Source organism: Crocodylus siamensis, chromosome 3 (genome assembly GCF_052110815.1).
Source record: "Crocodylus siamensis isolate JL-2025a chromosome 3, ASM5211081v1, whole genome shotgun sequence".
Classification (NCBI taxonomy): Eukaryota; Metazoa; Chordata; order Crocodylia; family Crocodylidae; genus Crocodylus; species Crocodylus siamensis.
In genome coordinates this window covers 254,412,388-254,427,982 of record NC_143397.1, presented here as the reverse complement: position 1 = coordinate 254,427,982, position 15,595 = coordinate 254,412,388, and the positions used below count along the sequence as shown (strand labels likewise).

General features: G+C 56.2%; 1 protein-coding gene across 6 annotated transcripts in view; it reads left to right on the top strand.

The window, feature by feature from the left end:
* Nucleotides 1-15,595, top strand: part of PTP4A3 (protein tyrosine phosphatase 4A3) — a 117,826-nt gene extending 102,231 nt beyond the window's left edge. For all 6 annotated transcript variants that reach the window (XM_090040729.1, XM_090040735.1, XM_090040734.1 and 3 more), the window contains 3 exons: nucleotides 5,447-5,577; nucleotides 7,223-7,297; nucleotides 9,104-15,595. In XM_090040729.1, coding sequence (XP_089896855.1) covers nucleotides 5,447-5,577; nucleotides 7,223-7,297; nucleotides 9,104-9,221 — 324 coding nt within the window. In that variant the 3' untranslated portion in view covers nucleotides 9,222-15,595. The remainder of the gene's footprint in view (nucleotides 1-5,446; nucleotides 5,578-7,222; nucleotides 7,298-9,103) is intronic.

The window sequence follows — 15,595 nt, the reverse complement described above, 5'->3', positions numbered from 1 at the left end:
AAGAACCGCCCTCCGTCCCTCGTACCAAGGAAGCGTTTTGAGATCCTTGTGGGGCCGTTGCTGTGCACCAGCAAGGCTGCGTGACTGAAGCTACGTGTTACCCCGGCAGGCGTGGTGACCCCAGACCTCCTTGTCAGCTTGCTTCAAATACCCTGGTGATCGCTGCCTTGCTGATTTGCCTTAACAGGCAGCATAAAACGATCCTGGTTGTGCTTGGTGCTGTACCAACACTGTCCTCCACAATCCAGCCTCGGTGAGGTGAGCAGCAATGAGGAATTATGAAAAGCAGGGGCTGTGACCTGTAAATGTGCCTTGGGCTCTTTCCTGACAGTGCCCAGGCCAGAGGCTTCTGAGTTGCCCAAGTCTCTCCGCAGCGTCCTTCTGGCGAGAGCGTATGGAGAGGCTCGAGTCCGCCTGCACACGGCCCCGCTAGCATCCAGGCTTGCTGGAAGTCCTGTTTCAAGTGCACGCGCACCCCGCTTCTCTTCTGAGCCCTTTCAGTCTCCACCACGGTGCAGCAGTATGCAAGTGCTAAAGCCACTGGGCCAGGCTGTGTCCTGATGCTCTTCACTACCAAAAGGCTGCCCTGGTAGTAGCCATTCATGTGGAAATGGAGCCTCCCCCAGTTCAGGTCGACAGAGTCCAGGTGGCTTTTGCGGTCCCCGTTCATTGACAAAAGCAGCGCCGTGGCCATAAGCACTAATGCGTGTGATGGAGAGCAGCTTGTCTGCAGCACATCCTCATCTCGGAGAGTTTTAATGTGCCCCAGCAGACCGGGTCTCTGCCCCGCACACTGTAAAGCCGCAAGCTAAGGGTTTTGCCGGCTTTCGCTGTTCGGCAGCTGCTTCACTTCTCCAGGACGTGCACAGGAGGAGCCCAAGGCTTTTGATTGTTTTCTTCAGCAGCAATGCATGCAAAGGGATTCAGGGCAAGCTGTGAGCTCTCTTAACGTATGCAGCAGTCTTTTAATTGCACCACCCTGTCTCGCAGCCCCGGTTCCCAGCCAGAGGCCTGCAGAGGTGTCGGGATGAGGAGGTGGCTGAGCCTGGAGGGCAGGCGGCTGTGCAGGGTGGTGAGGGGGCAGGATCGCAGAGGCTCAGGTGCTAGGTTGGTCTAATTGCACGTGCCGATCTTGCTTCCACGTGATCGGAGACCTGGACGGACTTCCTGCAGGAGATCAGGCCTTTCAGCCCAGTTTTCCTTGCCCCTAAAGCCTATGCATTGAGTCTGCATTTACCATCTCCAGTCCCGGATCGCTTCAGGCTAACCCGTTTGGCATGCCAGGCCCCTGAGTTGAAGGAAGTGGTGTCTGCCCAGCGATGCCCTGCCGGATGTGGGGTGACTCGGGCAGGGAGGATTTCCTCCTGATGCGGCTGCTGATTTTCATAGCAGTGCTCGGGGTCAGCAACATTGCATCACCTGGTTGAAATAATCCATGCGCCTCAACAGCTTTTTGCATAATCCCGTCCCAGTGATGACTTCAGCAGGGCAGCTTAACTACTCGGTCGTTAAGCGTGGATTAGTGACCGCATGCATTCCTCCTGCATGGTGCAGCGTGCCGGCCTTCGCGGCATTATATCGCACAAGTAATGCTGTTTGTATGACGGCAGCATGTAAAGGTCCCAAGCAAGGTCGTGGCACCGTTAGACATGGTCTCATCCCCAAAACACCATGAGCCTAAATAGAGAAGGCAGACGTTTGATGGGCAAATAAATGAAATGTGGTCGTGCCATATATCCGAGCTGGGAATAGAGTGCGAGTCTGCCAGCCTGTTTCTCTGTCCTCTGCGACCTGCTTTCTCTAGGTTTCTCCAGCTCCCATGAAAGTAGACAACTTCTGTGGTCTTGTTATGCTGTGCAAGCTCTTTGACACGTGTCCTCACTTATTTAGGTCAGCACCTCCTTCCTCTGCTGAGAGCTGGAGGCTTTTTCACGCTGGAGCATGCTAGTGCAAGAGACCTCGGTGCTTAGTGCTGCTTGGGACTTGGAGGAAATTAAGCCCCTTCTTGAAAACAGAGCCACTAACTCTTCCCTTTCTTCTCTGCCCCGCACAAAGTCCTGTTCGAGGAAAAATTCAGTGGGAACTTGAGAGAAGGGGATGTCCGACTGGCAGAAAGGAGGAGGAGGGCGGCAGCTCGGGTGGGAGGGAAGGAGGAAATAAGCGTTTGAAAGAAGAGAACGAAAAAGGGAAGATGCAGCGTTGAGCTGCGTACGGGTTGCGGAGGGGCTCGGCCTGAGAGGCTTTGCGAGAGGGCAGAGGGAACGGGGGAGAAACGCTCGCGGGACTCGGGAACGCGCCGCCGGGAGAGCACGCGGCCCGGTGATGTGGCAGGGTAGCGGCGCGACCGCAGCCAGGCGCGCCCCCAGCCCTGCACGTGCTTGTCAGCGAAGCGTGGGAGCAGCCCGGGGCAGTTCAAAGCCCCGCGCCGCGAAGTTGCCAGGCTTTCGTGAGCAGCGCCGACTGCAGAACAGATTCTCGCCAGAGCTCGTCCAGCAAGAGGCTCTTTCCAAGCCTGAGCACTTGGTGGGGAAGTCTTTATTCGGATGGACGGCATGGGCCGGGAGCCATTTGGATAGCCGGGCATCCTGCCGTTCGGCTTCCTCCTCCCCTGCCGGGCAGCGCTTTGAAGACGGGTCTCCTGTAAGGAAGTCTGGTCACAAGTACACGAAAGCCGTGGGTCTGCAACCGCAGTGCTGGGATCTTGAAAGGCTGCATTTGCTCCCGCCGGATTTGGTGCAGGGCCCTCGGGGCACTTCCACGCGGTCGTGCCGCAGGCACCCCCGTACCGAACGCGCTCTGGTTGTGCACAGCTGGTTTGCAAGCTCTGTCCAGGCTTCAAGGGCTGGCGCGATGGCAGAATTGCACCAGGCTGAACGAGGCTTGGTTTGCAAAGGCTTATTTCAGTGTGAATCAGATTGCAGCTGGACCAAAATGTCAGCGCTGGCATAACGCCGATTTGGGCACAGACAAACCCCGAATCAAATTTAGGCCCTTTCCAGCTTCCCTGGCAATGCAACCAACTTTGCCCAAGTCGTGTTGGACTAGCCCCGGCATCATCCCCAGCTGGTGCCCTGCTTGATTTCAGGAGGATTGCCGGCATCTGGGTGACTGCTCCCTAACGAGGCACTGGCTGACGATGCCCAGAGAGCGGATGTTCAGCTCGACAGGAGTCGGCAGTGATTTAGTGTTAGTTTTTGATCGTCTAGGCAGCGGTCGTGATGCAGGACGTGCACAGCCGATCTGAGCAAGAGGGGCCAAGGTTGTCCAAAGTGGCTCCCTGTTGTGGACTCAACCCTTTAAAAAGGCCTGATCTCGGGAGGGTCAAATGAAACGGGGTCCCAAGCTGTTGACACCCTTCCTGCCTCCCCCTAGGTAACTAGTTTCCTGGTGGTCTCGGCTACCATCACTTCTCCAACTGGGCGCCCATCTTAAACGCGGCAGGGAGGCCTGCTTATCAGAGAGCAGGTTTTGAGTGCTGCAAAACCCCTTTAAGGGTGCTGCCAGGTGTGACCCCAGCTCTCCTCCCCCTCATGCTCATCCCAGCAGCCCCCGCCAAGCTCCCAGCAGTGCTGCGGGTAGGTGGACCAAGTCTTGCTGAAGGATCTTGATTTAAAGGCCCCAAGAAATGGGGAGTCCATCCTGTCCCTACGGGAGGGGTTTTGAGAGCTCTGCTACCCTCATGGTTAGCAATCGCTGCCTTTTATTTCTAGAGCAAGTCCCCCAGGTCACACTTCAGAAAAGACCCGGCATATTTTTGGGTCTCCGCCTGAGGCAGCTCCAGGAGCACTTCCAGGGCACTGAGCTGGGCACTTGGACCCCGTCTCTGTTTGCCCCACGCCTGACGTGACCGACCCACGCCCAGGGGATGCTCCGAGGGTCTGCTCGAGGTGGGTGCAACGCCGAGGACGTGGGTGGCGCCTGTGTCTTTGTATAGCAGGCTTTAATACGAGCCTGGGCTTGGGCTGCTTTTAACCTAGGCAAATTCTCAAGCCCTGCATATCTCTCCTCCCGAGTCCTGCAAAGTGGATGCAAAGCGGATCCGAGCTCCTTTTGTTTTGGCCGAGAGCAGGCCGCGCGGGGGGAGGGCAGGGGCGGGACAGGAGAGCACTTGTTTCAAGTCAAACACGGGAATATTGTGGTTTCGGTATCTGCGGTTAAGAGCCTCCTCGCTTTCCTGCCCTTTTTACCTTGCAGGCCTCCTCCCTCCTGCCTCTCTGAAGGGGGCCTGCCGCCGGCTGCCTCCTCGGGCTCCTGGGCACGGGCCAGTCTGCAGCTCCCCTTTCGGTGGTCGGCTGGGGTGTGCCTGCTCGGAAGTTGTAACTCCTTGGCTGGGGAAGGCAGCCTGCGACGCTCGGCATCCCCCGCCGCCCCCTCCCCGCGGGTGGGTCTGGCAGCCTTGCAGCACCGAGTTACTGTTCCCACCCACGCTCGGTTCGACCATCTGAGCTGCAGCCTCTGCCAAGCTCCGCATGTGGTTTGAGTTTGTGGAGGCAGGAGATGAGCCGCTCTGTCTAGCTGAAGCAACAGGGCTCTTGAGCCACGGCCACGTATCCTAGAAATGAACCTTGGAGGCTCGCATCGGCTATTGTCTCAGCTCTCGGCCTCGAAGCTGCCCTCGTGTGTGTGCCGGGACGGGGGGGACCCCCTCCTTCCCTCCCTCCCTCCCTCCGGCCAAGCTGGCGTAGAAAGGCAAGGGCTCCCCTCGCTGCCCTGTGAGCTGAACACGGGCTGACTTCAAACGTGCTGGTCGTTCTGCACGTGCCCAGGTTGAAGCCTCGTCGCTCCATCCCTTTGAAGTGGCCCCGTCACCTGTGGGGCAGGAGCTGGACCGTCCAGCGAATGGTTGAGCAGACTGTGTCCGTCACGGGGAGTCAAATACGGTGGACGCCCCGGTCTGCACAGAGCAGTCACTTCCCCATGAGCTTGTAATGAAGCAGGGTGGTTGTCCCAAATGCATGCCTTGGTACAAAGCGGGCCCAGCCTGTGCTGGCAAAACCCCCGGGGTGGGCCCAGGCACTGGTGGCACAGGAGGGCTCTTGTCAAGTTAGGGAAGTGATATAACTCTCGTCACCCTCGCCATGCTCCGTGATAGAGGGCGAAGCAGCCACGTTAGGGGTCACTTACTGGAGGTGCGTGCGGGCAGTTGCATGTGTTTCCTACGGTCTCACCCTCCTCGACCTCATCACGTATTGCAAATGCATCGCCCAGCATGTGGGCCCGCAAAGCGCCCGCGTGGGGCGTGAGCAAAGGAGGTCAGACAGGCCGCAGAGTCTCCCTCTGCCGTGCGGGTGCTCCGACCCCTCTGATCCCACGGGATTTTGTTGCCCTCCCAGGGAAGCAGAGTGTGACCGTTCTCCGGGCTGGGGGTCTGCAGAGCCAGGCTGCCTCCGTGGGGCTGGGGGCACAGTGCCGCAGAGCCATAACCCCCACCTTGTGCTTCCTCTAGGACTGGCCCTTTGATGACGGCGCCCCTCCCCCCAGCAAGATCGTGGATGACTGGCTCAACCTGCTGAAGACCAAGTTTTGCGAGGACCCCGGCTGCTGCGTGGCAGTTCACTGCGTGGCTGGCCTGGGCCGGTAAGTAGCAGGGTCAGGAGGGGTTAAAAGCCGCCCTTGGGGCAAACCTTCCCCAACAAAGGGAGCAAGATGCAAGGTGGGGGGGCACTATCTGCAGCTGTTAGGAGTGAGCGTGCCATGGAGGACGAGGTGAAGGCAAAGCACATTTCCCATCTCTTCCAAGGCCTGTCTTTCCATGTGCATTTGTGCATGGGCTAGCTGCTGCCTCTGGGCACAGGGGAGGATGACAAAGGGCCTCCAGCCCTTTGAGGAAACTCCTGAAAGTCCTGGTGTTGCGAAATACTTGATACCTACAGGTATCTCTGCTCCATAATGTGGCAGGAGGAAGACCAAATGGTGTCACAGGCACCCCGAGCCCTGATCTCCCTCCTTCCCCAGACCAGATCAGTCCCTCATTAGCTTCTTTCTGTCTTTTCGGGTGCAAGGTTGAGCACGGCACAGAGCACAGCCCTGTTGTGCATCTGCTTGAGCCCAGCTGATGGGAGACACGTAACCCTTGGTCCATAAGTATACATTGCAGTGATGTGTCTGGAAAGTCCATCGGTGCTAAACAGCCCAGATGGCCTCTTAGTCTTGTCACTTAGAAGAACGCTCCAGGCTGCCATCTCCAAACCTGGGGATCTAGATGCAAGAGTCAGGCTAGCTTTCGGGGGCACTGAGACTCCAGATAGCTTTGAAAATTGCAGCCGGTGCCTAAAGATTGAGGGTGTGGTGGGCATCCTTGTTGCCACAGCTGCTTGTTGAAGCACCGGGAGTGCAAGGCACTGTCTGAAATGACATGCATGGCCTGAACTAGGTAGGGGTGAGATGATGGTGGGCCGACCCCTGTGGATATGCAGATACCTATCCTTGGCACCCTTACTGTGATGTGCAAGGAGGTGATCTGTGTGCTAGCAGCCAGCTGCTTGTGTTTCCCTTCACAAGCTGTTGCACAGTCGGTCTGCAGCAGCCTCTGAAATGAGCTTGACGGTCCTTGTGGAAGCCCGCGTCATTCTTGTGACGGATAATTGCAAGGACTTAAGGTTGCGTTCCAGTCTGTTTTGGAGCCACAGTTTGCAAACTCTTCCCCCATTAAAGTGGGAAGGTGCCTTTTGGATGCTTGGCTTCTAACCCTCCTCACTTTGTTACATACTGAACCTACCAGTAATTCATCTTATCTAATTACTGATCATTTGTCAAATTCATGTGAGGTCAAAGCTTTTCCTGTAGGAGGGCGGCCAACTGCTGCAGGGTTTGTCCTCCTTATTTTGACCCACGATCAATAGTGCATCGTTTCTGTACGCTCGGTGCCTCCACCTGGATGTTAACCCATGATTAGAAGGCCTAAAAACCGGCATTTATATGGTGCCTCGTGCCAATCAATGCTCGTTATATTTGTGCTGCTGCAGTTCCCTTCCATGATCTACCGTAATGCTTAGATGTGAGAGCATTGCTTTTTTTTTTTGCATGAGCTATGTACGCTGCGTAACTGTGGGTCGTCATCCCTGTGGGTATGTGTGGTGCTGAGGGTTTGGAGCGGAGGGGACTTAGTACGATTTAAATTTGGAGAGAGTATGTGACTATTCATGCCTCACTTCTGGTATTCCCGTACTTAAAGCAGCAAACGAGCCCTTGCGAGAAAATCATCTCTCTCCATTATTTCCAGGGCCCCAGTTCTCGTGGCGCTGGCTCTGATTGAGAGCGGGATGAAGTATGAAGATGCCATTCAGTTCATTAGACAGTAAGTGCCCCATCATGCATCTGCCTGCCATGTGCCCCACAGCAGGTCCACTGCGTACAGTAGCCGGGCTAACTTGGCCGTCCCCCAGAGGCGGCTGTCCTGAGGGGTCAGTCGGGGTGCTCATGATGGGGTCATGCAAGGGAACCAGGAGATGGCACATTTCAGAGTCAAGTATGTGGATTTATCTGCTCGGAGCTATTTGCATGGAAGCTGTTTAAAAGAACAGCATCCAGATGCTGAAGCAAAAGGAGATCAGGGTGCAGGGAGGGAGTCTCCTGCCTCCTGGCTGCGTAGGAAGAGGTGGGGGAAAGCCTGTCCTCCTCCTCCTCCTCCAAAGCTCTGACATGAAGCTTGGCTCTAATTTAGAGAGCAAACCAGGCACTATCCCCATCCTCCCGCCGCTTTCTCCTTTGCTTCCCTCTCCGCCCCAGCCAGCTGGACTGTGCATGTCTTGGGCCTCGCTCTCGACCTGGTGTCTGGATTGATCTGTGCTCTCCCTTCAGAGCTGATGAGACCCAGCCCAGCCCAGCTCAGCTGTTACGCTGCTCGGCCTCGGGGTGACCATTTCCCAGCTACGTTGGTGGCTGAGAGCCGGAGGGATCGGGGAATAATTAGTCTGCTCAACTCCCGGTGACCTACAAACGCAGAATTCCTGCTGGAAGCCCGAGCGGTTGGTTAATAGAGCAAGACTCCCACAGGCAAAGGGCCGGGCTGCCTCGGTATCGACAGCTTTTTGTTAGGCAAATCAAAGGCTCCGACACGAACTGGGTCAGGCGAGTTAGGGAGGAGTTGGAGGAGGGAAGGAGACGAGCAGAGAGGCCTGATGCTAGGCCAGCAGGCTGCTGACTTGTAAGGATGGGCAGGACGCGGGTCCCCTGCTGCACGTGTATCTGAGATGCTCGTGTCACAGCCTCCGGAGTCGACCTGAGGTTTGTTTCCCCAGAGCGGGGGTCCAGGGCTCTGGCTCGGCACTGGGATGGGGATGGGGATGGGGAAGGGGGAGGAGAGGGAGGGAAGAATGAAGCCCTCCAGGGGACGGGCTCTGCAGAGCTGGGGTGTTCTCCGCGCCGGTGAAACCTCTGCGGAGGGGAGCAGTTGACTGTCCTTCTGGGAGGATTAAGGCCATCTGGCTGCATCTCTCATCCTGGGTTAGGGCAGACATCCTTCCCCGCTGCTGACCCTTGCCTTTAGCTGCAGGCTCTGCACTCTTCCGCTGTCTCACTCGAACGGCCGCGGCCGTGCTCCGCTCCGGCCCGGCAGCTCCAGCGAGCGCTGCTCCAGCGTGGCTTCTTCCGCGCCTTCCCCCTGCGCTGACCGCCAGCGGCCCGTGCAGCAGGAGCGAGTTCAGCCCTTCCTCGGCCGCTGGCAGGTCCCCAGCTCCTGCTGCCAGCTGAGGGATGCTGCTCGCGCTCGCTTCCTTTTCATACTGCTCTTTCCCACGTGCAGCAAGACATCTGTAATTCCCGTGGATACAAGGGTAGGGAGAGACGAGCCCTCTCAGGGGATCCGGTCCTTCCCCTGGTCTTCTGTAGACCAGAATCCTCCTGGCATCGCTGTCCCCATGAGATCGGTTAGCCTGCATGCCCCTCAACCACGCTTTTCCTTCAAGAGGGAAGGAATATGTTACGGACATAGACGTGTCCTCCTCTAATTCTTGAGGGTGGGCAAGTAGGTCGCCTGTCTCCACCAGCTCACTGCTTGACCCATCCCCAGGGGCCCGGTCAGTCTTTCTGGGCCCAGCTTGTGCTCCGGAGAAGAGGCCGGCGCCTGGCGACGAGCACTCACGTCTGTGCCTTTGTGTTTCAGGAAGCGCCGGGGAGCCATCAACAGCAAGCAGCTCACCTACCTGGAAAAGTACCGGCCAAAGCAGAGACTCCGATTCAAGGACCCTCACAACCACAAGAACAAATGCTGCATCATGTAACCTCGACGACCTCTTGCCAAAACAACCACGTGCAGACACACAACCCGACACACGCGCACAGGGCCGGGCAGCACCCGCGTTCCCATGTAAAGGGGCACGCTCTCTCTCAAATGCCACCTCACCCTTGGCAAGCTGCAGCCAAGGAGGGAGGCCGGGTGTGCATTTGACCCTGGGCTTTCATGGACAGTTTAGCGTGGCCCACTTCCCCATCCTCTCCCTCCTTCTGTTCCACCCTCCATCTCCCCACACACAGAGTCAGGGCCTAAGTCCATTGGGCTGCTTGGCTGGAAAGCAACCCTTTTAAACCCCTGCAATAAGAGCCTGGTCCTTGCCATGACACCCTGGGCCTGGACGGGGAGGGGAGGAGCGGAGCTGCAGCTGGGAACGCAACAGCCACAAACCAGCCCTGGATCGAATGCCCATTGAGGCTGGAGCCACCCAGCTGAGCCCTTGCATGGGATCTGCTGGGTTGTGCCCTGACATCCTGTTTGCATGCCAGCCACAGCTGCCCATCCTCCCTTCCCACTCCAAACACACGCACGTGTGCACACGCCCACCCTTTCCCGTGCCGTGGGATCACCTCACACCGAGACCGCGCGTGGCTGCCATCTGTCCTGGGCGGGCTCCCTCGGAGCGGGGCGCCGGTCGGCGGCTTTGGGCTGGGGGGCGAGGACAAGCAGCGTATGTACAGACCGCCTCCCCATGAATCGCGTCGGTAAACTGACCCTGCCCTTAACTCGGCAGAGCTGAGCTCTCTGGCCGGAGAGTCCGTGCTAAGGGGACCTCTTCTCCCTCGCCTTTCTTTAGCGGGGAGCACGCAGCCCCCCGGAAGCTCTTTTCCTCCAACTTTAAAATGTGTCTGTCTTGGGGAGGCAGTGTGGGCACAGGGACTGCCAGGGATTGTGGCCCTAAAGGGTCTCCTTGCCGGCAGGAGAGGGAGGTCGTCTGGGTGCTCACAAATGCAGACCAGACGGGGCCAGCTGGACGGGAGAAGGGACAGCCAGGCCGTTTGAGGGGGAAGGGGAAGGCACGAGAGGTAAAGTGCCAGAATGTGAAGTTCTGGCCTCGATTTCTGGACTCTCGTGGGCGGGTGGGTGGGTTTCAGCAAGCGTCTGCTCAGCCTTGAAGGCCACCGCTGGGCTGAAAGACCAGCAGAAAGGCTCAGCCCTCAAGATGCGGGGTTGGGTGCTGATCCTCTCTCCATACTCTCTTAGCCCAGCAAGTGGCCCAGCAGCTCCCTGCATGGGCTAATATGCCCCTTCCCCTGCTATTACCCCATGGCCCTGCTGGTCTTCCCCCCCCCATTACCCCATGGCCCTGCAGGTCTTCCCCCCCCATTACCCCATGGCCCTGCAGGTCTTTCACAAGAGGCTAGTAGTAGCTGTTCAAGGGGCTAGTAGCCACTTTCTGGCTTCCCCAGTGGGCCGCGTAACACAGGGAGACCCTTCCCTGCTTGCATGTGTGCCGTGGGCTTAGAGAAAGAAGTGCAATACTCGAGGGGCACACCCTGCCTCCTCCCTGCCACCCAGCTCCTCGCGCCGACAGGGCCGTGACGCCAAGAGAGCTCTGGTCGCGCGCGGGCGGCCAGGCAGCTCGGAGGCCCCGCTCTGGTTTTTTAACGCAACCTTGGTTTGGAGGGGGGAGAGCGGTATTGCCCTGTGCAGCCCCCTCTCTTGAGCACTGTCTGTGTGTCTGCTGGCAATTTCTAAGCTTTTTATTAAAGGCACAAGCTTTAAAAGAAAAAAAAAAAAAAGGAAAAAATAGTAAAGTGAAGAACCTGTTTAATTTGCTGCCGGTCTGATGACAGGGACAGCTGCTACCACAGGTGCCCTGGCGTGGCCTGAGCCACCTGATGTGAGCATTGCCACTACCACATTTGCTTTGCCCATGGATGGGTTGTGGGGGAAGTTCAAAGCACCCAGGTCTGCTAGTGGCAAGGCCGGGCCCGTGATGGGTGGCTCTGCTAGCACGGCGGCTGGATCAGAGGATAAATGGCCAGCGCACCCCTCCGCAGCAAGTGCCACCGCGTTGTTCTTGTGGTATCGGCACGGCCAGACGTTGCATCCGCCTGTTGCTTCCTGAGCCGTCTCCGTCTCCAAGCACGTGCCCTTCATATCCCCAGCCTGCCCCAGAGCAGCAGCCGCCGTGGTAAAGACGGCACCTTTCTCTGAGCAGAGATGCTGCTTAGGTCGATGCCACGAAGCGTTCAAACACGAGCTGTTTCTGGTCACGCTTTTGAAGCTTCGTCCCCTCAGTCAGGTGCTTGGCTCTGAGCTTCCTCCAGTAGCCGCCTCTCGGGGCTCCCCGCCAGTAGCAGACCACTGACTCGTTCAGCCACCTTTCTCCTGGGTGAAATCTGTGATGGTTTTTCCAGTGAATACGGGCCATGCGTCATGCAGCAGGCCGGGGAGCAGTGCCACGTCTGTGGCATCAAGCGCTCATCGTAGTATTGTAGGTGCCTCTTGTAAAACACTTTTTCCTGCTGGCAAAAGGTAGGGAGGACTTAGCGCATTAAAATGGAAGGTATTTGCTTTCCACAGGGGCTTTCATCTCTCCATGGGCTGTTTCTAAGCAGCACCGGGTTCGCGTGTGGCTGTCGGGCAGGTCCTAGGAGACTCCTGAAGGGAGAGAGAAGTACAACCGCCCCCCTGCACACGCATGCACACACACATGCACACGCATCCGAGCAGAAGGGAATCCTCCCCTTCCCCGCCTGCAGACATGCAAAGGCGGCAAACGTACAGATGCTTCAACCTGCCGGGCTGAGCCGAGCCGTTGTGACGTGAGCGGTTCCCGTTGCACAGTGCGCGGGCCAGCTTTGTTCCTGTCCTGGGGGATCCTAGGAAGGGATCTTGATCCACCTTAGTAGCACCCACCTGCCTGCTTTTTGTCTCTAATAGAAGTGTTTGTGGGCCCTGATGCTCAAGGGTGCCTCAGTTTTGGGGGTACCTGACTTGAGCTGCCTTAAATGCCCTGACATTCCCGAAGTGCTCAGCTGCCACCTCTTAAAAACTCAGGCATCTTCTTAGCTCTCCAGAATGCAGCAGCGTAAATGCCAGGCGTTCGCCAGTCGTGTGTGGCAGCCTGAGCCCGGAGGGTTTTTCCCAGCACCTCAGGGAGGCTACTCTTCTGCCTGGCACTGCGCTTGGAGACCATTGCAGCCCCACTGCCCACCCTTTCGCTCCTCGCCCGCCCAGTGCCTCTGCGTACCTGCGAGTGCGTTATTCCAGACCCGTTTGGGCTCTCCCGAGGAGCACGGCATTGCTGTAATGCCAGCCCCTCTTCTTGCCTGCCTTGGGATCAGAGCAGAAATCACCTGGGAGAGTCTCTGGAAGTGAGAGCATCCAGGTTTGCCTAAACGGTATAGGATCGCGCTGGCCTGTCCTGACATAGGACTCGCCTCCTTCGGTTAGGGGCAGGCAGCCTACCATCGAAGATGCCCCTTGGGTGTCACCGCAGCGTATTTGCCTGTAGTGGGCCCTGGCTTCAAAGTCCAAGGCCTAGAAAACCCCATCCTGGTTATTCCCAAAAGGTGACGGTGGCCTTGCAGACATGTCTGGTCTGGAAGAGGACCCCACAGGCTGCATCAGAGGGCCAGAGACTTGCTGGAGCAGTAGCTGATGCAGCTTGAAGGTGGCCTGTGTTTCCATCGTATCCAACGTGCTGGCACAGGCAAGAGCTGCTAGACACATGATTGCTGTGTGGCTCCATCACTCCCGCGCTAGGTCGGGAGCACATGCGTGTTCTCCACCAAACCCTTGTTTTCCTCTTTGTGGCGCCAATCCTCTCAAATGCATGACCAGTCCAAAATTGAGGTGGGCATCCAGCTGCCACTGCTTTGCCCCCACCTCAGTGGGGACTGCTATTATTTTCATGTGCGGAGGCATCTTGAGATGATGGTGGGGCTGCCAAACAAAGCTACTATCTCCTGGAAGGAGGCTTCTCTCTCTCTCTGCCCTCCTGATCCTAGCAGAGGAGCAGGGATCTGTGTCAGTGGGGGTGAGGGGCAAGAATGGCCCCGCTTGAGGGCCTGAGGCTCCTGCCAGATGCTCCAAAAAACAAATCTTTGGTTTCCACCTTGCTTTGAAGAACCATGTTGCTAAATTCCTCTGTAGGATCCATCTAGATGAGGCAAGCAACCCCCCCTTCCACCAAAGTGCTTGGATGTCTCCCATTCCAGATGTGCTGCCATTGCTGGCCAGCAGCAGATGTTCCTAACAGCCAGTGAGGCTACTGACTTCCCCCTAAACACCGAGAAGAAAATCTGCCCTTTGTCCTTCTGTGTGAAGTCGCTTTGTGATTTCAGTGGCAGGTTTGGTGTCAAAGCGGTGGCCTCCGCACAGCAATTCTGACACGCGGCCTTGCAGCCATTGCATTGAGTTGCCAGAGAGGAAGTTTGCGCGCAGTTTCCCTCCGACCTCTTGGCTGAGCAGCCGCGGCCAGGTTTTGTGGTGACCCGTGGAGCCAAAAAAAGCAGCTTCGTTGTACCTTTTGTTGCTTTGTGGTCCAAAAGCAGGTGTCTAAAGCCATCTGTAGACACCTTGAATGAATGGTCTAGTTTTACAGAAAGCCTGCTGCTTTCTTCAGACCCAGTGGCTGGACTCATGCCCTGGCCTTGGGTATCCATGTTTGGCCATGAAGTATCCCTAAAGGAACCACAAAGGGCCTGAAATGTTGGGATTTTTTCCAGCTTGCTTTATTTTACATGAGAAATCCACAGCTTGACTTGTGTCCTCCTGGAAGCCTCTGGATGAATGGAAAGCTTGGTAGGCTGTGGGTATTATACCAACAAAAGCAGACCTGATTGACTAAAAGGCAAAGCGAGAGATTTTTCTGCTCTGTTTCAATTTAATGCTAATCCTCATTTATCTCCACAAAAACGAAAAAAGCCCCAGTAGGGGAAGAAAACTGTTAGGTAGAGACTTGGCACCCTGGGCACCTTCTCAAAGGGTCAGGAGATGCACAGACCACGGTCTGCCTCGCTGGATCTTCCCAGAAAAACCAGGGACGCCTAGCCTGACGTTTCTGAGCGCTTGAATTAAAACCAATAAGCAGGAACAATAACCACTCCATGCCTTTCCTCAGGGGAAGGGGGGGAAAGGGCGAAAACAGGGCCACCCACCTTTCTGATGGCCTCCCCCAGCCCATCACCTCTTCAGACCTTCCCCAGCATTGAGACGCCGAGCGCTGGCGTGGCTCCATGCCTTCCCACGCGCTTCAGCCGCCCGAAGGGACAGCTACACGGGCGCACACGTCTCCCCACATCGGCAGCGCCGCCGTGCACTTTGCGAAGGAAGTGAGCGGCGTGTGAGCTTTGGGCGGGAGGGACATTATTAACAGAAATAAATGTGCATTTCCTCTTGCTTCCTGTGTGCGAGCGTGTTCTGAAAGCGGCCGTGGCTCCCGTCTGCTTTCGATGCTGTCTGACGGGGAGGGGAAATTAAAAATAGCGACTAGTGAAAGGAGGCGGTGGCAGGAGCGTGGCGCACCCATGCAAATAGGCAGCTCGCGATTTGGTTAGGCGTACTTCAGTAACTTTGCATTTGTAAATTAGATTGTGGGTCTTGCAATAAAGCTGACGTGGCGGTGCTTGGGCTTGAAGAGCTTTTCACGGCAGGGTTATCAGGAACCAGCTTTGGAAGACCCGGAGGGTCTCGGTCATCCCAAACGAAAGCAGTTGCTTTATCTTTTCCAAAACTGATTGCATTGAAGCAAAAGGAAGATGCTTGACTGAAGTACGGTTTAAAAGGTCTTCTACTCCGCTCGCATCCGGCGCCTGGCTTCGTAGCCAGGCATCAGCTGTTAATTTAGTTGGTGGCTGCTGTCTGGTGAAGGAAGGAAGGGATTTGCCTGGTTTCTTCACTCACTCTGGGGCCGGGAAATACTGTGCATCACTTTTCGAGCATATAACAGGCATTCCTGGGGTCTCTTTTAAGTGCTCTGCTTTACTTTAGATAATATATTCTCCCAAAGACACCCCCCTCCCTCCCCGCTGGTTCTTTCTCTGCAACAAAGAATTGCATACTTTCCTTTCGATTTTTCTGGGCAATCTTGATAGTCTGTAGGTTAAACCCAGTCGACATTTCTGTTTGTTTTGTCTGAGCCATAGCTAAATTATTATGCCCAGTGCTTTTATACCAGACAGCATCACTTTGGATATGCAGCTGAGGTATAGGATCTTGACACTTTATAACCTTTTTTTAAATGAAAAAAAGTTGTCTGTCTACTTACGTCTTGTGTAAAAAAAAAAAAAGAAAAGAAAAAGAAATGTACGCCTTTTAGTAATCACTTTTTTTGAGTTTATAAAATTCCCAAGGTGGTTTCACCTCCGGCAAAGCAAGAGAAAATAAAAGGCTTCACTGTTTTGTATGTCA